The 23,473-nt window shown below is 34.1% G+C and overlaps 1 protein-coding gene across 2 annotated transcripts in view; it reads right to left on the bottom strand.

Annotated features, from left to right (window-relative positions):
- MON2 (MON2 regulator of endosome-to-Golgi trafficking) overlaps positions 1-23,473 on the bottom strand; it is a 110,245-nt gene that overhangs the window by 67,394 nt on the left and 19,378 nt on the right. For both annotated transcript variants that reach the window (XM_077778817.1, XM_077778814.1), the window contains exons 3-10: positions 18,026-18,153; positions 16,946-17,077; positions 14,814-14,943; positions 12,090-12,187; positions 11,256-11,381; positions 8,507-8,701; positions 1,453-1,577; positions 932-1,068 (exon numbers count right to left, since the gene is read on the bottom strand). In XM_077778817.1, the coding sequence (XP_077634943.1) occupies positions 932-1,068; positions 1,453-1,577; positions 8,507-8,701; positions 11,256-11,381; positions 12,090-12,187; positions 14,814-14,943; positions 16,946-17,077; positions 18,026-18,153 (1,071 nt within the window). The remainder of the gene's footprint in view (positions 1-931; positions 1,069-1,452; positions 1,578-8,506; positions 8,702-11,255; positions 11,382-12,089; positions 12,188-14,813; positions 14,944-16,945; positions 17,078-18,025; positions 18,154-23,473) is intronic.

Genomic DNA, 23,473 nt, shown 5'->3' on the forward strand with positions numbered 1-23,473 from the left:
AAAGAGGCACAAAATGAAGATTCTTTTAAAATGAAAATAAGCATCTAAAGTCTTATTCTTATGTGATTAGAGAAACTAAAGTATATCAGAGAAGAAAACATATTCTGGAAAGAAATAAACACAGGGCTCCCGGGTGGCTCAGTCAGTTAAGCATCCAACTCTTGATTTCAGCTTAGGTGATGATCTCATGGTTTGTGAAATTGAGCCCTAAGTCAGGCTCTGGCTGACAGCATGGAGCCTCCCTGAGATTCTCTCTCTCCCTCTCTCTGCCCCTACCCTGTTCATGCATGTGCTATCACATAATAAACGTTAAACAAAAAAAAAAGAAATAGCGGCACCTGGGAGGCTCAGTCGGTTAAGCATCCGACTCTTGATTTCAGTTCAGGTCATGATCTCATGGTTCATGAGTTCGAGCCCCGTTGGGTTCTGTGCTGATGGTGCAGAGTCTGCTTGTGTTTCTCTCTCTCAAAATAAATAAATAAACTTAAAAAAAAAAAAGAAAGAAAGAAAGAAAGAAAGAAAGAAAGAAAGACAGACAGACACACAGGTGCCTCAATGAAATCAAATATTCCTTTTTTTTAAACCTTTTTTTAAAAGTATGTTTATTTTAAGAGAGACAGAGAGTGAGTGGGAGAGGGTTAGAGAGAGACGGGGACACAGAATCCCAAGCACAGAGCTGTCAGCACAGAGCCCGACACGGGCTTGAACCCATGAACCATGAGATCATGACCTGAGCCAAAGATGGGCACTTAACCAACAGCCCCCAGGTGCCCCAAGACTGAATATTCCTTAAGTGAAAGTCTTTACTATCAACACATTTAGGTAATCCAAATTTCTCTAGTCACAAAAGTTCTACAAAATACTCTCTCAGAATAGTGAATATAGTAAATCATGGCAGAATATAAAAAACAAAATATGAATTAGCCTTTACCAGCTTGGTTTGTTGTAGCAGGATTTCCAGTAGGAGGGACAAGAAACAATGACTGGATGAAAGATCCCAGGGCATTTACAATATCACGAAAAACCTTGGTAGAATGCTGTTTCATATCATAGGACTGACAAAATGACCTGTAAAATAATTTTAAATGTTTCTGAGGAAAATATTTGAATATATTAACATTTTTTAATAGCAAGTAATTTCGAATGCTATACTTAAAACTTCATCACACCTGAGTGATTTTACTAAGTTAGTACAAAGGTTGAGACTGAGCTCAATGTTCTAAAAAAATTTTTCGTGGCTGTATTAACCAGTAAATTTGGACTGATGGCAATTACTACCCATGTTTTTTGCCCACTTCTCAGTTGTTTTCCACACTCACACCCCTACCCCTCCATATACACACAATACACAATTTTCTTTGTTTAGAAACCACTAAGAGTTGGGAATAAATACTTAAACTCTTCCTACTAGCACAAACATTCACCTATTTAATTAAACTGCTGAGGTTTTACCTTAATAGCTGAGGCTGCACACAAAGTCTGTGTATTGATTCTACTGCAACAGCTCGTAGCCACTGTGGCTTATCTGCATCCAGAAATTTCACCAGAAGTGACAGAAATATCTCACATTCAGTTACCTAAAAAGTACAAGATTTTTTAATAATAGATTTTAAATCTAAGATAAGAATTTATAAATTGTACTCTTATTCTTAGTTTATGGAAAAATCAATAAAATCTTCTAATAAAATCTTTAATTTAAATAAATTAAAATTCTTCATAGGGAGTAGAGAAAAAGGGAAAAGCAGTTATATAGGGAAAGGATAACAGTATAAATAATCAGTCTCTCTCTGATACATCCCTGAAAACACACACTAGTCATCTGCTCACATGGTCAATCTTTAATCCTCATTCTTTAGAAAGCACTATGCACCATCATACCATCCTCATTGCTGCCAGGTAGCACATAGCATGTAAGCTACTGATAGGATGTATATTCTACTCATTAATAATACCGCAAGTTTTTCCATACGTTCTTTTGCCACTTAAACAAAGAGGCAATAAACATAAGCATGTTGAATATATATTTTCTAGTAGAAAAACAAAAAGGAATCCACAGCAGTTGACAAGTATGAGATATAAAGTACCTAGAACGAGGCCTGGTACACAGTTTTGCTTTATAAATATCAGATATTATTACTGTTAATATAAATCATCTCCTCTGCAAGCTCTTTGTAAATAAAAATGTTTACAGCATATTCTCAACATTACACATTAAATGTTTGATCGATGAATAAATGAACAAAAAAAGTAACCAGTTCTTTCAAAAGTTAATAGATTACTTCTGTTACACCTTAACTAATGGCACAGCGGAATCTCTGTGAGGTTAAGAACCTAACATTATGATTACTAGGCCTAACTGAACCCTCCTTTTACACCAAGTGCAGCACATTATTGGACAAGTTAGCTGGGGGTACTCTGAAATGACCGAACATCACGTGAGGCAAGAAATTTCTGGAACATAGCAGCCCTCCAGATGTTAGCCCAATCTTAGCAGCTAGTACCTTCTAATGTCTTTCAGTACTGTTAACTGGATGCTTAAAACTAGGACATAATCATGAGGATAAAGCAGGAGGAATAATTAAAGACTTTATTCTTGGATTGCTATGATTGAGAAAGCCCTAACACAGGGCTTACCACTGTCCTAAACATGATACTGTTGAAAAGCACTAACTAGATCAGAAATCAGATGGGCTCAGTATTATCCAACTGAGTGGATGACAAGCTACATAAGCTTATAAAGGATGAAAGCATCTCATCTTCCTGAAAATCAAATAAGAAAATTGTAAGAATAAAAACATTCCCTAAACATGATAAAGTGCCATGCAAATACAGAGCACATTTTTTCCTAAATGAATGATCCCTTTGTAGTAAACAACTGAAAAAGAAGTCACTCTTTTGTGACTCACAGTCACTCTAGATATATTAACAGAACTAACTTTTGAATATTAGATATCTTCACCCCTGAGCTACTTGATACAAAATAAGCTAGTGAATACTGGGGGAGAACAGATTCCCTAGTTAAGAAATTTCCCAAAGTGGAGTCAAAGTGAGGTCACAATTATTTTTATAGTATTACTAAGATATTTTTTTTGCCATTTCCAGTGTATTGAAATTTGCACTGACAATACAAAAGCAATGTGGGTATAATAGCTGGTGCTTTAGCAAGAATCAAGGCAGTAACACCAAAGTGCGTTAGTGTCATTGTATTCTTCACTCCCACACACAACTGTGTTTTAAAAAGGTCTATTTCACTAAAAAACACATGAACATAAATAAACATAAATAAATAAAAAATAAAATACAAATTAATTTTATTAAATGTGACCTGTAAGTATATCTGTTTAATTTTCTGTGTAAGAAAATGAGAATATATATGACACACTTTTTCTATGTATCAAAGTACAATGGTTGTCTGGAGGAAAAACACAGTAGCAAATGGTAAATTACAACTATTTAGACTTGTGTACATTGCAGACACTTAATCAAAAATGAACAAAGTAAGTCTGTGGCTGTAAGGGAAACAAATAACAGTATTTGTTGCCAATGATAAGAATTACTACTCCAGTGTCTCCTAGGAGATGTATCATTTCCATGTTTAAATAAAGTAAACAGAAAGAAATGAAAGAGGCACTGCACATAAATTACACATCTTACTCCACAAGTACCATCCTTTAACTTCTGCCCTGGGAGAAACTGTAGAATGCCTGAACTTGATCATACTGAAAAGTGCCAGTATCACAAAGTGTGACAGTGAGGAATTAATATTTTAGATATAACTGAAGAATTCATCTTTACAAACACTGTCCTAAACCTATTAGGAAGGGAAATTTTACCAGTTGGGCATCACCCGCCATGAGTGAAGTACACGGAAGTAGGCCTTTCTCTACCTTTAGGAAGTAATATTCAGTCTTTCCTGTAGCTGGCAATGCTGTTACTTATCTTCTCCTTTTATCCCCCTAAGTCAAGGAGATTACAGTCAAAATATAGAGAATGGTATGGTTACAGTATGAAAAATGTGACACTTAACAGCCTTGGAGAGAAAAGAAATGAGAACTAAGAAAACAGAGTAGAAGTAAAATGCACTGAGATTAAGAGAGAGGGCTTGGGGGTCTAAAACAATGAGTTAACATTCCAGCTCTGTGCTTATAAAGTATAATCTCAGGCAAATTACATAAATATCCTGAGCCTTATTTTTTCAGCTGTAGTAAAGTCTAAGTGAATATATATAAAATACTTTGTATAGTGTCTGAAATATATTCACTCAGAAACAGCAATTTCATCCAAAACCGAAATTACTGAGGACTGAGGTACCTGTATCTCTGAAGAAGTCATTGGATGAGTAGCTACATACTAGAACCAGTGGACACAAACCAAGTTCTTAGTTTGCTCAGATACCATACCAAAATACCATACACTGGGTGGCTTAAATTACAGAAATCTATTTATCACAGTTCTGGAGGCGAGAAGTCTAAGATCAGGGTGCCAGCAAGGTCAGATTTGCATGAGAGCTCTCTTCCTAACTTACAGGCAGCTGCTTGATCACTGTGTTCTCACATGGCAGAGAGACAGACAGAGAGAGAGAGAGCGCGCGCGCGAGAGCGAGAGCAAGAAAGCTCTCTAGTGTCTCTTCTTACAAGGTCATTAACCCCATCATGATGACCCTATAGCATGACCTCATCTAAACTTAATTATCTCCCACCAAAGATTCCATCTTCAAATACTATCACATTAGGGGTTAGGGCTTCAAAATCCTAGTCTTGAGGGGGTACAAGTCAGCACCAAGGTGACTTTTTTTTTAAATAAAAGTACAAAAGTTTTTTATAGCATGTTGCATTATTTTAAGAATAGAAGACTTGGTGTTCTATCATTGACTAGTTGATATGAAAAGGAAAAACATATACATCCATATAGTAAATGGATATCTTTTCTTCCTATACTCTTAATTTAATGTAGTTAAACCAGTATCTTAGAAAAGCCTTCCTAAGACAACTCTGATAATATTTAGGAAAATACACAGGGGAGTAATAGATATTTGGCCTTATCATAGGTAATTAACTCTACCAGCTTTTGTTTGTCTGGGAAAGTCTTAATTTGTCCTTCATTATTAAAGGAAAGTTTTGCTGTATATAGCATTTGTGGTTGGTAGGGTTTTTTTTCTTTCAATACTTTGAATACAAACCCCACTCCCTTCTGGGCTACAAGATTTCTGCTGTAAAATCTACTGAGTCTCATGAGCACTCCCCTGCACATGATGAGTTATTTTTCTTTCGCTGCTTTAAAGATTCTCTGAAATTTTTAACAGCTTAATTATAAAGTGTCTTGGTACAGTTCTCTTTAGATTAATCCTAGTTATAAATCTCCGAACTTCATGAATTTGTATGTCCCTTTCCTTCTTCAAATTTGGGAAGGTTTTGCCCATTACTTCTTCAAACTGGCTCTCTGCCCCTTGCTTTCCTCATTTGAGACACCCATAATGTATTATGAAGCAATAATATATATATTGGTCTCAGCTCCTGGTTCCTGACACTGTGCTCCTACAATTCTCATCGTTTTGTGAGTGATAGGAGCATCTGACACAGAGCTTCTAAGTCTCCTGAAATTTCGTATGTGATTCTTTCATTTGAGGCAACCCTTGGTGGACTACAAGACAGGGGCTATCGGATACGAGAAAAAGTAATCATAATTAGAAGCTTGAGACTTTCAGCCTCACCTCTCATTCTCTGGAGAGGGGAGAGTGGTAGAAACTGAGTTAATAATCAGTCATGCTGACATGATGAAGCCTTCATAAAAATTCTAAAAGTATGGAGTTTAGGAAGCTCCCAGGTTGGCAAATATATCTATATGCTAAGAGGGTAGCACACTGCAACTTCACGGAGATAGAAGCTCCTGCTCTTGGGACCTTTCTAGATGTCACCCTGTGAATCTTTTCATGTATCTGTTCACTGCTATCCTTTAAAATACCCTTTCTAATCAATAGGCAATAGTAACTAAACTGCTTTCCTACATTCTGTGAACCACTTTAGCAAATTATCAAACCCAAAGAGGAGACTGTGGGAACTTCCCATTTACAGCCAACTTAGAAAATCTGTGGATAACCATGCAATGCACTACTTGTGACTGGCATGTGCAATGGGGGAGTCTTGTGGGACTGAGCCCTTAACTATAGGGTCTGTACTAACTGATTAGTGTCAGAGTTGAACTGAATGCACGATATCTGGCTGTCAGAGAATTGGCTGATGTGGGGGAAAAAATTCATACATCTGGTATCTGAGGTATTGTGAGTGTAGGAGTGCAACCCAGTATGCTTTTCCTAGACATGCATATCTTGCTTTGCTAGATGATATGCCAGAAGCCCCCTAGAGGCTCTTCATGCTTTTTATCTTTTTGCTCCTGTGACCTGGTAATTGCAAATGACTTATCTTCAAGTATGCTTATTCATTCTTGATCTTGATTTAGTCTACTGTTGACCCCTCCTACTGAATTTTTCAATTCAGAATTACTGTATTGTTCTGCTTTAGAATTTTTGTTTTGTTCTTTATAGTTTCTACCTCTTTATCAATATTCTCATTTTATTCATACACCATTTCTTGATTTCATTTAGTTTTCTGTATTCTCTTTTAGCTCACTCAGCATCTTTATGACAGTTATTCTGAATTTGTCAGGTAATTTCACTAATCTCCATTTCTTTATAGTTAGTACCTGGAGATTAATTGTGTTCCTTTAATTGAGCCATATTTCCCTGTTTCTTTGTATGCCTTATTTTTTTGTTGTTGTTGAAAAAGTCAACTCTTTTAGTCTCTATGGACTGGCTTTGTACAGGGAGAGAACTTCACCAATCAGCCTGGAAACCTCTCAAACCTCTTTTGTCAATGTGTTTCCTCTGGGCTTGAGTGTATAATTTCCCAGCTGAAGACGTTTACTTGTTTCTATTCAGAAGCTTCCCATGCTGTATGTCTGCAGTAGTACTATGCTCTCTGGGCAGTAGCAAGCAACAGGCTTGCCTTTGTTCCTAGCAGGCCCAGGTGTGCTACCTATCAGTGCTCCAAGAATCGGGTGAGACAGAAACTAGACAGAAATTACTGATTGTAAGTTTTAAAAAGTTAATCCTTGGGGCACCTGGGTGGCTCAGTCGGTTAAGCATTCAACTTCAGCTCAGGTCATGATCTCATGGCTCATGAGTTTGAGCCCTGTGTAGGGCTCTGTGCTGAGCTCAGAGCATGCAGTCTGCTTCGGATTCTGTCTCCCTCTCTTTCTGCCCCTTCCCAGCTCACACTCTGTCTCTCTCTCTCAAAAATAAATAAAACATTAGAAGTTAAAAAAAAAAAAAAGTTAATCCTTACAGAGAAAGATGGAGCTATGAAATAAAGTAAGTTTATAAATTTATGTACCTAAATGTTCAATTATATATTATTTACATGGGTAGAAGAGAAAAAGTCCAAGCCAACAACTGTTAAGTGTACCAAAAGACTCTTAAACCCTTGACACCCAACTTTGATAACACTGTCCCTAATAAATAGCAATACTTTTGAAGTGATTTGATTTCCTACAGCTATCTCTAAACCATGCATTAAATACATCAATGTATATTATAGATACATCTTTTGTGGCCAGAAATAATTATAACTACAGTGCTTATAAAGATTATTTCTGAATAAACCTTGCATAAATGGATTTAGAATATGAAAAGAAAATCTATAACATGCTTATCCTAAGTAGTTAAAAGAAAAAAAAAAAGCCCCAAGCCCTTTATTTTAAAAAGCTTTCCAAAGGATTTAGGATAAACTACTATCTATTAGTTTCTGAAGTTGTTGGTTATCTCTAATATTTAGCAAATCAGCTGTTCACAGTATGAGAGGTATTATAAGTTTATAGTTTACTACTCCACAATGATCAATAATCAATTATTCCTGTTAATTAAAATTAAGGATAAAGCTAAAAAAAATACAATGCTGGATTTGACTTAACATAAAATTAAAAAGAAATACAATACACCATTTTTTCTAAGAAATATTGTTACATTGGTGTATTATTACCAGGAATACCACAACAAATTCAAATTTATGCAAATAAATATAATACTGGATTAGAAGCCAAAATAGTTGATTATTAATCCTAGAGTTCACCAAATTTTTAACTTCTTTGCTTTAATCTGTTAAGATACATAAAATAGTATAAATGAAAGCAGCATAAATTGAAGATACTATAATTTTAACTATCCTTCAAACAAAATATAGATAATTAGCTAAGAAGCTAAATTCCCAAGCCACAAACTCTATGCTGCCTTCAGATAACAGGCCATGACTCTCCTTGATATACATTAAACATACTATATAAACATAAGCAAGCTTTAATAAAGGATAGCATAAACCCTTATTAGAGTAACTAGGAGAATTCCTATAAATACCTAAAAAATTCTGAAGCAAAGATGCTGAATACATTGTAATAAATCATCATTTAAAAAGAGCAGTGCTTGCAATTACAAACATGTATGAAAATTAGCACTTACCAAGAGACTGTAAAATTGCTTAATCAGAACAGATACTACTCTCAGCAAACGCATGCAGATAGGAAAATACGGTTTTTCAACTGGTGCTGGAGAAGATGAAGAGCTGGAACCTTGTCTGAACTTTATATTTGGAGAAAAGAGTTTTATCACAAGAGGACACACCCTTTCTTTGAGAAGGAAACTAAACTCCTGGTGCTATTTGCAAAGACAAAAAAAAAAAAAAGTTAGTACTTACTACTTTTACTTTTTACTTACTACTTTTCAAACAGACATACTAGCAAATAAAACTTGTTAATAATCAGTATGAATAATTTAGCTTTATTAATGCTTAGTTTATTACTCTAGTTTATACACAATTATGAAATTAGTGCTGCTCTTTGAGAGTGTAAGATCAAAATGTTCATCATTATTTCAAAAAGTTTAAAAAGTATCTAATTTAAAAAGGAATCTAATGAATTGGAATTAAGTGGTTTATTACTAGGAATTTTAATTTTGGTAGGACACTATCAATTAAAAACATAAAGAACAGAAGAAAACATATTACACAAATTCAAGCAGCTAAAGCATTGAAAATAGGCAGCAAAGGGGCACCTGGGTGGCTCAGTTGGTTAGGTGTCTGACTTTGGCTCAGGTCATGATCTCGCAGTTCGTGGGTTTGAGCCTCGTGTCAGGCTCTGTGCTGACAGCTAGCTCAGAGCCCGGAGCCTGTCTTTGAATTCTGTATCTCCCTCTCTCTCTGACCCTCCACTGATCACACTGTCTCGATCTCTCTCTCAAAAATAAAAAAAAAAAACCAAAAAACAAAAAATCATATTTCCTATCTTAATGTTAGTGCATCCTGTCTCTCCATCTTAAAAAAAAAAGTAAAATAAAATAGGCAGCAGAGAGAATACCAGATTAATAAAATATGTTATATAATTCATTCATTTCATTTTACCAAGATAACAATTCCATTCATGTATGGAAGATTTAATAATTAACTTAATACTTTGTTCTACTTAGATGCTTGACAGAACACAATAAGATGGTATTTAAAAATGCAATGACAAACAAGCATTATTATTTTACTTTTTAAGGTTTTATTTAAGTAATCTCTGCACCCACACAGAGCTTGAACTAATGACCCCAAGATCAAGAGTCTCATGATCCTCCAACTGAGCCAACCAGGCACCCCACATAAGTATTTTAAAGTCTGGGGAATCTTGCAAAGGATTCCTAAAATTTACTTAAGCATACCATATTATGCAAAAAACTTTCCTTAACCTGTTAAAATTTCCTATCTATATTAGCCAAAATTGTCCCATTTTACTGATAATTATAAAGTCCAGTGTATAATTAACATCTAACCTCAAATATACATTATTTTATTCTTTTAATCATCCAAACACCACTGAGGCTGAGAACAAGACAATCATAGAAATCATCCAATCTAATCCTTTAATATTACAGAAAAGGGAAAAAATAAGGCATAGAGCAGTTTATTTGCTCAGAATTGAGATTTTTTAAGTGTCTCCTCTTAAAAATCAGATTCATCAGAGAAAAAAAGTGAAAAGATAAAAATAAAAGCCATTTCAGTAAGCGAAAAGATAAAATTAAAAGCCTTGCCTAATCTCACTTCCTGGAGAAAAGTTATTTGATCATTGCTAACTTCCAAATGAATATTCTTCTAGACTTTTACATGCATTTTAATGTACTTTTTAATTCTTTGTCCCCAAAACAGGACCTAGAGTTAAGTGATTTGAAATTCTAGTCTCCTATCTATGGTTCGTTTCTTTGACTGCCAAGATGAAAAGCATAGTAAAGTTTATTTTCATACTTCACTAATTAAATTTATATAGTAATAAATATTATNATCATGACCTAAGCGAAAGTCGGAAAGTCGGACGCTTAACCGACTAAGCCACCCAGGCGCCCCTATAGACAATTCTTAAAAATTTTATCTATTCACACTTTTTCCCCTCAGTACTCAACTGAATACAATTAAGCTTCTTTCATAACCACTGGGAACCACCACAACTCCACTCAAATTATTCTCACTACAGTCATCATGATCTCTATGCCCCCAAATTATCAACCATATAATAAATATTTCAGTTCCAATTCCTGGGCTACAGGATATTCTACTATTGCAGCACTTGGCTCACACATTGTGGAAGTGCCACTTAGGCGGTCAGTATGGTAGGGAAAGGAGCTAGGTTAGTAGTAAAAAGATCTAAATTTTAGTTCAAGATCTGCTAATAACTAAGCAACCCTATGTAAATCACTGAATCAGTATTAGACTTTAGCTTCTTGCAAGTTAAATGAAAAGTTTGGATTCTAACTTTTTCCTCTATTAACTATTTTGAAATATTCTGGATTGCAAGTTAAACTAATTATTAAGCATTGATTATTTCTTTTTTCCATACAAATTACTCAAAAGCACATAGGTACATATAAACAAGTAAAAATCAGTAACAATTTTTGAGTTTTTAAATATTTTAAAAAATAGCCCACATACCACTTTCCTTCATAGACCCACAGACTGAGAAAATGCCTCACCCGAGAGTCTCTCGGGATTTTAATGTTAAAATTTCAAAATGCTAGGGCACTACGATAATGTAAGACACACTAAATTATCATATTTCTAAAGTCTAAAGCTATAATTCTTTCAGTCCTCTAACATTGGAAAAAGAATACATGTTACTTTCTTGAAAAATATCTGTGAAAAAATTATAGATTAATTTCTTCCAAGATACTACAAATGACTTACTTGTAAAAAGACCTGTGGAAAATCATTCAGGACTGACTCAAGTAATTCAAGGCCGAATGTTCGAGTCATTTCTGTCATGCCTACTAGCCAGTAAGGGGCATCAGCATTAACCAATTGACAGAGATCCTGGGAAAATAAGTCAAACAATAAAAAAATAAAACATTTACATGCTAGAATGAAATGTGCTTTTCAAAGTTCATAAAATTTTTAAAAATTATCTCTTCTTATATAGTAGCTATTTTTACTCCTTAAAAACTAAACATTGGTCATTCAAATTCTGACAAACCATATATTTGATTAAATAAGTAAACTTTTAAAGAATCATATAACTCTTGACAATATATAACGTGCACATATAAATGGTTAATAGTCATTTAATGAAAAAACACTTATGCTAACCCTTTAAAACTAATTAATAAAATTTTCAGTGCAGATAGATAATATTTTACTTAAAAGATTTATTTATTCATGAAGAATGATGTAAAAATTAGGTATTTGTATAACAAATTATAGTAAGTAGGCCAAAGGCTTATTAGTTAAATTTTTAAGTTGAAGGAATGATTTTTTTATTACTAGTTATTTTTCTACATCTGGGTATAATTCATTCTATTTCCTTAAAATGAAATGTTACATTTTATCATATTACTTAACTATGGATGGGATGCTCTTTAACATTTTAGAAGTTTTCTGGAATACCACTTTTGACACTTTAAAATTTGACAGTTTTAAAAACTGACACTTTAAAAATTAAACCAAACCAAAAATTCCAAAATCAAAAATGTACACAAAACTATATTCTATAACAAAAATTATCTTTTTTAACAACTGAAATACCTGGAAAAGCATATACGCGTCTTTGGCACAAGGTTTGAGGGTGCTGACACATCTTCTGTTACTATTTCCTTGGACCAGTACTGGTTGTTCTACAATATCTGCAGTCAAAATCAGATGAGGTTTAGAGTTTCTGATGACTTTTCACAAGTCATATGTACTACTTAAAAAATATGTGTTTATGAAATTACAAACTTTATAGGCTCAGAACTATGCCTCCGAAGTGGGTGAAAAAATCCTACTTAGCAATGAGAAAGAATAATATCTTGCTACTTCCAACAACATGGATGGAACTGGAGGTTATTATGCAAGTGAAATAAGTCAGTAAGACAAAGACAGATATCATATGTGTTCACTCATATGTGGAATCTGAGAAACTTAACAGAAGACCATGGGGTAAGGGAAGAGGAAAAATAGTTTTAAATAGAGAGAGAGCAAAGCACAAGAGACTCTTAAATACAGAGAACAAACTGAGGGTTGAAGCGGGGCAAAGGGGGAAGAGGCAAATGGGTGATGGGCACTGAGGAGGGCACTTGTTGAGATGAACACTGGTGTTGTTTTTAAGTGATGAATCCTGGGAACCTACTCCTGAAACCAAGAACACACTGTATACGCTGTATGTTAGCTAACTTAACAATAAATTATATTTAGGAAAAAAAAAAAGAAAGAAAATATCAATAAGATGAAAAACATATGAATGAATAAAGGTGAGATCTTCGAAAAAGGAATCGATTTCTATACAAAATACCATAAAAATCACTCTCTACTATTTTATGCATTTATAAACTTAGCATCTTCATCCATACATTTGATATTCCCAGTCTCCCTTTCCCCAACCCCTTTAATTTTATGAATTTGAAATTCACATGATCTTTCAATGTGCCTTTAAATATCAAACAAACATATAAAAGTTTACCACATGGTTAATTTCTATAGCATCTCAGCATATACAAGAGAATTAACTGCTTGATCTGCCATAATTACTATGTCAGTTATAGGTACTGACTAGCTAAGAGTCAGCTAGAAAGGTGTTTCCTAACTCAGTACTTCCTGGAATACTAATAAGATATCATTTTCTGTAAATTATGACAGCCTGCTTTGAATAAATGTTGACATAGTGACTAGCAGGGGAAAAAAAAAAAAAAAAACAAGGTTCTAAGTATTTCTACCTTATCAGAAAGTATTAAATAAGATACTGGTCAGGGCGCCTGGGTGGCTCAGTCAGTTAAGCGTCCGGCTTCGGCTCAGGTCATGATCTCACAGTTTGTGAGTTCGAGCCCTGGGTCTGAGCTGTGCTGACAGCTAGCTCAGAGCCTGGAACCTGTTTCAGATTCTGTATCTCCCTCTTTCTCTGACCCTCCCCTGCTCATGCTGTTTCTCTCTCAAAAATAAATAAAAAACAATTTAAAAAATGTTTTTAAAAATATAAATAAGTAAATAAGATACTGGTCTTTAGAGCCACACAGCTAAAACTGCCAATCCAGTAATCATATTGAGTTTATGAATATATAACACATCCAAATTGGAGAATTGGCATTTTATCCCATAACTTTACTCCTTTATATTTCAAATTCTAGAATACTCCAGGGAAAAAGGCAGAAAAAACAAAACAGCAAAAACAGCAAAGTGGAAATACCATGATAAGCAACAGATTAAGAATGCTTGAAATTGAATGTGAAAATCTGACCAATGGTGAACTTCAGGAAAAGTGAAGGAATTATTAGAGTAGGGAGTAATTACCATTACTTACTAGTATTGCCATTTTTTTATCAGTATTACCAAAAGAACCTCAAATGAAATGACAAATAGCATATTAAGAATGGGGGAGGGGGAGCTATGTATAAGGGAAAAATAGTTTACCCTTTGGTTTCTTGAGTGAATAAAGCAGATAGGTTGCTCATGATGGCAGCACCTTATGATCTTTTAAACTATTCATGGGAAAAAATTTACTTTTTGTCCAATAAGAAAAATAAATGAAACAAACATAATTTCTATAGCTAAAAGTTAACAAACTGTAAAAACCATAACAGAAAAAGCATCTTCAGCTGACATGGTTCTAAGCTTTTAGAAAATGTTTTAAACTCACAAAGAAAAAGATATTTATAGTTTCAATAAAGGTTATTTGATGAAAATAAGAAAAGATTAATCCTTACATTATATAAATATTCTTCATTAACACATGTTAACAGGCACAGACAAAAATTCACATGGGAGAAACTCATTCCTGGAAATTTACCTTAAAGAAGTAAATCAAATGGAAAAAATATGTAGGAAGACACTCAAAACAGTATTAAAATACTGAACACAATATAAGTGTCCAACAGGAAACTAGTTTTTTAAACTGTTGAATAGCCACAGAATACAGTGCAACCATTAAAACTTAAATTACAAAAATAAAATAACGTGAAAAATTCATAGAACGTAATGTTTGGCTGAAAATACATACAATGCAATATTTGGTATAAAATGTGAAATTGTGCATAGTTAGAAATAAACATGGAAAGTAAAGAGTCTCCTCTTGGGACTCTGGGGATGATAGCACTGTAGGGGGTTTATCTGAACTGCCACTGTCAACATAATTCTGTTAAAATAAATGTATTTTTTAAAGCATTCTAGTTCTTAGGTAGCCTAAGTTCACAGGGCAAAGATGAAAAATCAGAAGAGGCATCATGGCAAAAAGAGCCAACCACTGTGAAAAGGAAGCCACATTTATATTTATCACTCTACCTCGGTGCCGTTCATCTTCTGCAACCATCCTCTCAAAAACAACAGTGACAACTTGTCGCACTGTAGCAGCAGCTGTATTATTTGTAATATTATCTTTTGTGAAGTGTAATCGAAAACAAAGAACAATTGCCTAAAAGAACAATTTTCAGTTAGTGTAAAGTAAGGTTGAAGACGTAATAAGTACTTATTTTGACATAACCCAAAACTAACTAATCTGTGTTTGGCCATTCCAATCACAGACACTTAAAAGTCCCACCCTGTTACACAATAAAGTCACAAAAACCTTGGATTTTGAAATAATTCAACTGACTGTAAATATACAGCCACATTAAGATTTGGTTAGATAATGTGAAACACACATTTCACAAGTTGGTTCTTTTTTGTTAAGTTTATTTATTTATTTTCCCCAGCAGGCTCCATGCTGTCAGCAGAGCCTGACAAGGGGCTTGAACTCAGCCAAAATCAAGAGTCTGCCGCTTAACAGACTGAGCCACTCAGGCACCCCACAACTTGGTTCTTTTAATATGCATATAAAAATGTGTTGTGCTTTTATTTACCCAGAATGACTTGTTTTGCAAAAAACAAGTACTCAAAGTTTGTTACATCACTAAGTCATCTGGAGAAATATAAATAGGCTAAGCATTTAAATGAATAAAATTATAATTTTTTAAAAGGAGTCACTATTTTTAAAAATCAACTTCAGATTGATTAAGCTATAATTTATATACAATAAATTGTATCCCTTTAAAGTATTGAGTTTGATGGGATGCCTGGGCGGCTCAGTCGGTTAAGTGTCCAACATCAGGTCAGGTCATGACCTCACAGTTCGTGGGTTCGAGCCCCACAGCAGGCTCTGTGCTGACAGCTCAGAAAGCCTGGAGCCTGCTTCCGATTCTGTGTCTCCCTCTCTCTCTGTTCCTCCCCTGCTTGCACTCTGTCTCCCTCTCTCAACAATAAATAAAGACTTAAAAACTTTTTTAAGTATTTAACTTGATGAGTGCTTTCAGTCATATTCCTCATGAAACAAACAAGAGCCACAACCAAGACACAAGACAGTTCCATCAACCTAAGCCTCTCCTTGTGCTCCCTTGCTCTCCGTTGATTCCTCCACACTTGGCCCCAGGCAACCACCATCTTCCCTTTCTCACTATGATAAGCTGGCATTTTCTACATATAGTCATCATTCAGTATGCACTGGTTTTTGTATCTGGTTTCTGTTCCTTGTAATGTTTGTAAAATTCATCCACGTTGTTTTTCCTATCAGTAGTTTGTACTTTTGTATTCCTGAGTGGTATTTCACAGTACAGGTATACCAATAGTGTGTTTATCGATTCATCTGCTGATGGACATCTGAGATGTTTCCAGTTTTTAACCACTGTGAATAAAGCTGCTGTGAACATTATATACAAGTCTCTGTAAAGACCTGTGTTTTCATTTACTTTGGATAAGTAACTAGAATTTAAAAGGCTGGATCATATGGTTAAGTACAAGTTAAACTTTTACAGAAAATGCTAGTTTTCCAAAGTGATTTTATACACCTTATAAAATTTTACAATTTTAGATACTTTTTTATGTTTATTTTTGAGAGAGAGAGAGAGAGAGAGGCTGAGCGGGGGACAGACAGAGGATCTGAAACAGGCTCTGTGGTGACAGCAGTCAGCCTGATGCGGGGCTCGAGCCCACAAGCCATGAGATCATGACCTAAGCTGAAATCAGATGTTCAACTGATCGAGCCATGCAAGTGCCTCTACACGTGAAATCACTTTTAAAAGGTGGGAAGGAAGAGTTATTACAGGGAATACCCAGGGCAACTGAGGAGAATACTGATAACCCCAAACACATTTTTTTTCTCTGTTTCCTATTCTTCTATATTCTTCTGCTACTTTTCTCTTTTCATTTCCTATTCATGACTAAGCCTGTCAGCTATTTCCAAGCGACTCTGCTCAATCACCTTAACCTGCTTTTAACTCTAATCTGGAGAAAATAAGGCACCAGTGGTTTTTAACACGCATTATCACAACAACTACAGGGAAGTTGTTTTCAGTACAAACAGTACTAGGCTTCCCTCTTCCAGCAAGCTTATTCAAATACTGTCTCCAAAGCACTATTAACTTTAATAACAGGTTTCCTACCTTAGAGAGTGCCTCATCATGAACTACTGTATTGGTTGTTAAAAGAACAAGAACTGTTTGGAGTAACTTAAGTTCTTCAAGACTGTTTTCCATTAGCTGCCAAAGCATATTAATTATATTTCCAGCTGCAGTCTGTAAAATAATTATTTAAATTACTGTCAGCAAATAAAATATAAAGTGTTTAGGTCCCTAAATTAGAAAAGATATGAAAAATATTACCTCACCTGGAGAGAATGTCTTGGTCATAATAACAAAACCCATATTTCTGGATTTATAGGTCAAAATATATCTTTCAACTAATTTGAGATTTAAACTAATTTTTTCTCAAGAAATAAATTTCTTTAAAATACACCATTTGAATATATGCAAACAGCAGCATGCAGTTCTGAGATATCTAGTCAAAAAAATCAAAGCTCACTTCTACAACATGGGTATATTTCATTTGGACATTTATAAATATAGACATATGCAAATTAACTATGCAACTACTACTGTTTCAATATTATACCATTTATAGTATGTCATACAAAAACCAAAATGCAACTCAAATTAACAACACATTTATAAACTCAATTAAATCTGACATTGCTTAGAATCTGTATTAAAGGCAAAAGAATGTATCACTTCTATTAAAGTAACCTTATAGAGTACAAAGTTAAAGAAACACCATTACACTTGAAAACAGGATACAGAGAGAGTGCTGAAATGTTTTTCCTTGTGTTACTATCATAAGGTAGTTATAAATAATTCACTGAAATTAATGAACAAATTATCACTTCAGATAATAAACAAAGTCATGATTTTTCCTTTTTTAAAAAAATTATAAATTATATTCTCTTCAGTGATACCGATCTGTACTACTCAATGGTGACTTCTTAGTCATGACATGACAAAATACACTTCATCTTTATTCATGAGTGCTTAATGGTGAGAAAATTTGGTGATCTTTTAAAATTAAGCCATGTCCTTCAAGCACATAAATTCTTTTACATTAAATTATAGGTATGCTTCATTTTCCCCTAATGGAAACTCCTGATTTGATTCTTAGGTGCACAGGTGAAATGAAGATCTTCACATTACCTCAGACACGACTTCATGTGACATGAGTCTCTGAATGGCAGCCAAACAGAGCTGAGTAATCTTCGGCTCCTTGGTCCCACAACCCATTAGGAACGGCTGAACAACCTCTGAGCTGTTCTCTTTCAAAGCTTTATTTAGAACACATATAAAATAAATTATTAAATCTAATTCCTAAGTAGGAATACTTTTATATATTAACAGCCAGTAATAACAATCTTAATAAAAGCCCCTTTATGTAAAAGAAATGCCAAAACAGAAATCAAATAATAAGAGTTAAAATACTTCAGATATATAGTACAGACTCTGTATCTTAACCAGCCCCCACCTCTGCTTTCCCATGCCCTTCTTCTAGCTCTGTCTTTTGATTTTCCTTCATCTCCTGCTGTAAACTCTTTCAGGACAACTTCTCAGAAGTTCTATCCTGCCTCAGAGAAGCACTCTAATTCTTCAACAGTGCAGAAGAAATACAAATAAAAATTAATACTCTAGAGCAAAAAAAGTAATTAAAAATAGTACATACATCCTCATCACCCTTCTGAATGTTCAGAAACTCCACAGAATTTTATTACATGCTTTGAATTTACAGAGCCCTAATTTCTTCTTCAAGAAACAAACTCATTAAAAACAAGAACATTACTCCTCTTTTTACTAAAGTATTACTTTAAGTTAATTGGATGCACATGGTATAATGCCAAATTTTAATTTAACCCCTTCATCCAGGCCAATTATTTCAGAAGTTTTAAAATGGCAACAAAAATGTAAAAATTTAGAAAATGCACAAACTGAATACTAATTAAATTTACAAAATGAAACTAAATCAACACACACTCAATGGCCATACAAAGATTAATAAGACAGGTCTGTCAGCCTCAGAGAATTTAGAGAACATGGGATTCCAAGGAAAGAGAACATTAAACTTATGTGTTTGGTATATCAGTCTCAAAGGTACGACACCCATCAATTATTTTTTGAGGTTAAGAATTGTAATAGACATACAAATCTGAGTTTTCAAAAGAAATTGTTAGAAAGCGATCCACAATCACCATTAATAACGTAAAAGCAGTGTTAACATTAATTTCATCATTTAAATCCCTACCTTTTTCTCCCAAAGCTCCCATTATAGTATGCTAAATAAAGACCACAATTTCCTACAACATAACTCTGCAAAGTCCTTCGGTATGCCAGCATAAATTACTGATTTAAGACTGCTAAGAGAGGGCAAATATGACTGGCAAAGAACCGTGTTTCCAAAAGGGCTCCCTTGCCTTATTTCCTTGCATAAATATTTTTATTCAAACCAAGACACAAGTTTCTGTAACAATGTTTCAAAACATTTATATGAATGATTAACAGAGGGCAGTAAAGCTCAAAAAATACTATTCCGAAGCAGTAAATATCCTACCATATTAGCTCCTGCCAGAATTGCTGAAGTATGAGGCTACCCCTAACTCTGCTGAACAAGCCTAGTTATTAAACGCTGTTCAACACATAAAAGTTTCCAATAGTAACAAGTTGCATGCATCAGTTTTATGATGTTAACATGTTTCTCATCTGAGTATCATAATAATCATAGAGAGTTTATAGAGCATGATTTGGCTCAAGTGCACAGTAAGTGCTAAAGCCAGATTTTGAAAATAGGTCTTCTCACTCCTGGTTCCCTATTCTTCCCACAACATTATGCTGCCACTCTTTAAGGTAAACAGCACTTAAAGCAAATCAAAGTTAAAACAGTTACAAGTCTCTAAGAGGAACCAATGATCAGCACTTTCACACTGTCTGCCTAAAATCTTCAGATAAATGAAGGAAAGAGACTGTCCTCAAAGAAGGAAAAAAAAAATGTACTTTCATAGAGTCTCTGATGAAAATGACTTCAAGACACAGTGGACTGTCATACAGAAAAATCAGTGTCAATTAACTGTCCATTAAACTTACACAATGCTTTCTAATCACTTAGAATAGTTCCTCACAATGTCATCCATCAAGGCCATTGTATTCCTTTGTCTCTGATAACAGCCACTCTGACAGGTGTAAGGTGGTATCTCACTGTGGTTTTGATGTACATTTCCCTGATGACTAATGATGTCAAGCATCTATCTTTTCATATACCTGGTCATCTGTAGGTCTTCTTTGGAAAAATGTCTATACAGATCTTCTGCCCATTTTATACTCAGATTGTTTGGGATGCCTCACTTCTTGAAAGAGTACTTCACTATTGTTTCTGAGATAATCTTCAAAGCCAGTGTCACCCATTCTGCATATTTTGATGCTGGTGCTTTTGTGACCTTACCATTAAGATGTCAACAGAAAATTTCTGTACAACTAGAGTGACAGTTTAAATGGCAATTAAACTTATGGGTTATCAATAAGGCACATAACTAAATGTAACAGTAATATGAATACCTATAAACAAGTTCTCATATACACCGTAAAAGACAGCTACATACTACCTGGCCCACAATGACTGTAAGATGCCATCAACTGTTAAGATGCATACCAATTTAGGCAATATTAAAATGTGAAAAAACTGTGCATCTTAGAATTAATAAAGTAAGGTGAGTTTCAGCAAAATGTTGTATACAAGGCGGTCATAGTTACCCAAGTGTCTCAAGTCAGGATAAATTAAAATAGTATTAAAAATACTTTTTATGAATTTTACTTTAACATAACTGAAAGGAATCAAACATCTATCTCTTGTCTCCTTCCCATTCTTTCTCCCAGTTTATATGAGAATAAATAAAAAAGGATGTTTCAATGTTATCAGAATAAATCATCAATAACAAAAATACAACCTACTAATTTGTTTTGTCTTTTGAAACATAGTGTGAAAAAAAACATATCTACCATATCTAGATCACAATGCAGTAAGACAGAGATTATAACAAAAAAAAGTTAGTTTTTTTCTTTTAAAAGTGATAGTAGTCCTAGGAAACAGAAATTAGCCTGCTCTTCTAATTGAGAGATACATGCTCTTTATATATGATAGTTTTAATGACATGTTTTTTAAACATCACTTTATATAAAAACCTTCCTATGGGGTGCCTGGGTTACTTAGTCGGTTAAGCGTCAGACTTCGGCTCAGGGCATGATCTCGCAGTTCGTGGGTTGGAGCCCTGCGTCGGGCTCTGTGCTGACTGCCAGCTCAGAGCCTGGAGCCTGTTTCAGATTCTGTGTCTCCCTCTCTCTGACCCTCCCCTGCTCACGCTGCCTCTCTTTCTCTCTCCCTCTCAGAAATAAAACATTAAAAAAATAAAGTTACATTCTAAAAAAAAATACCTTCCTATGGGCTTAGACTTTAGAAATCATAATGAGGAAAAAGCTATATAGTGACATAAAGACATCTTGCTGTAACTATTTTTTAAACTCATTCCAGGAAATTAAGAGGAAAAGGTCACCTCTTTTTATTCAAAACTCTCTATTTCAATTTCCTTCAAAATATAAAGACAGACTTTTTAGGGGATAAGAAAAAAAAAACTTTTTTTTCTTTTACCTAAGTCCCTTAATAAGCATGACTCCTTTAATAAAATAACACTGTTTGATAAATGTATTTTATTTCCAAATTTTATAACTGTGAGATCAAATGATACACTTTCACACACCTGAAAGAGGTCCAGCAGGTCCCCATATCCTAGGGGTTTCCTTGCTCTGAGCAGTTTCACTGCATAATTGTAGTTTTTATCCTGGAAAGAAAGAATTAAACTAGGATACCCCACTATGAACCACATTAACGGGGGTTAATAAAAGTTTCATCATGATAAATTTTAATGGTCATTAAATAACAAATTATAATTCTTGTGAAAGAAATAAAATGTGATGTAGACATGATTGGTATCCTCAAAACCCCTTAAAATTTAGTTATGGAAAAGTGATATTTCTAACAACATTTAAAAAAATTTAATGGCTCAAATGGTCTGAAAATACTTTAACTCAGTCAAGAATTGGAGGACAAATAAAAGTATGGGCAGTTTCATATCAAAAGCACATTATGTGAAAAAGGAAGGATTCTTCAAAAAAGGATACTAGCTAGTACAACTGCTTAGTAATTTTGCAAAAGAAAAACAATCTAGGTCCTCACATCACTCCATATATTATTAAGAAAAAAATCAAACAAAAAATTAAAAGAAAGTAGTATACTATCTACTATGTGGAAAGAGAAAGACTTCCTAAGTGGAGAGCAACAAATCAGAAAAATTATATTATGTAAAAATGAAAAACATCTAGATTAAAAATTAAAAGGTAAATGACTTGCAGGAAATAAAAACATGATGGGAAGTTCATGCTTTTGCTATAAAATACTTCAAATTAATGTGATAAGAAAAACAAAAACTCAAAGAAATAAATGTAAACTGAAAAAGAAATAATTTAATGACCTCAGAGGAAAATGTTCAATATTAAAAAGAAATATCAATTAAAATAAGAAGTCATTTACCTGTTCAATTCCCAAAAAGATTTTTTAAAATAATAATCAGGCAAGGACATTATAAAAGTACACCCACATATTACTGGTAAAGGCATAACTTTTATCAGCACTGCAGTAACAAATTCCAAGAACCTGTTCATACTCTGATTTAATCATTTAATCGCAGAAATATAATCATTTAATTTCTAAATGATTCAAAATACTGAAAATTAATTCAAAATACTGAAACATGACTCACATAAAGGAATGGTTAAATAAGCTACAATCACTTGCTAAAATATTATGGAGCAATTTAAAAAAATACAAAAGATACCATCAAAAAGCGTATTTACGATATAATAAAAGGCAGAATACACATTAAAAAGTTTTTAAGTTCAAAAAAATCCAAGGAAAAAAGAATAAATAAGAACACATTATACTGTAGAGAAACTATGTAATCTCTCTCACCCACTAGGTTAACTTACGTGCATGGAATTAGTTACAGACCCCTGGGTCATCTAGCCTGGATTTCTAGAAACCGCCTACCAACAGACCTCTACTCTACTGATGGTACATTGAAATACACCTTGCACAATGCTGGACGAGTAGTTTACATTAAAACATTAAAATGAATGTGTCACTTCCTTGATTCAAACTCCTTCCATCAAGCACTTCAGAAGTCATGCAACGGCAATACTTGAACAGTGTATCCAAATAGACCAAACTGTTTTATACCTCATATTTAAGTAATCTACTTTACTTTCCGCTTCTACACCTTATTTGCCGGGCAAACTCCTTTTTAAGTTTTGAGACTCAGCTTCAGATTCCCAGACTGGGTTGGGTGCCTGCCTTCTCTATGTTCCCATAATTTATAAGCCTGTCTATACTTCCATCTTGGCATTTACCACAGTATGAAAATTCTCCATTTAAAGTCTATTTCCTTCATTCCTCTGTTATCTGACTGATACGAATGAAGTATAACAAAATCCATCTACTAGAATCATCATTAACATGTAAAATTATTATTAAGACTGAGAAGTAGAAAAACACAC

Source organism: Crocuta crocuta, unplaced genomic scaffold (genome assembly GCF_008692635.1).
Source record: "Crocuta crocuta isolate KB4526 unplaced genomic scaffold, BGI_CrCroc_1.0 scaffold791, whole genome shotgun sequence".
Taxonomy (NCBI): Eukaryota; Metazoa; Chordata; class Mammalia; order Carnivora; family Hyaenidae; genus Crocuta; species Crocuta crocuta.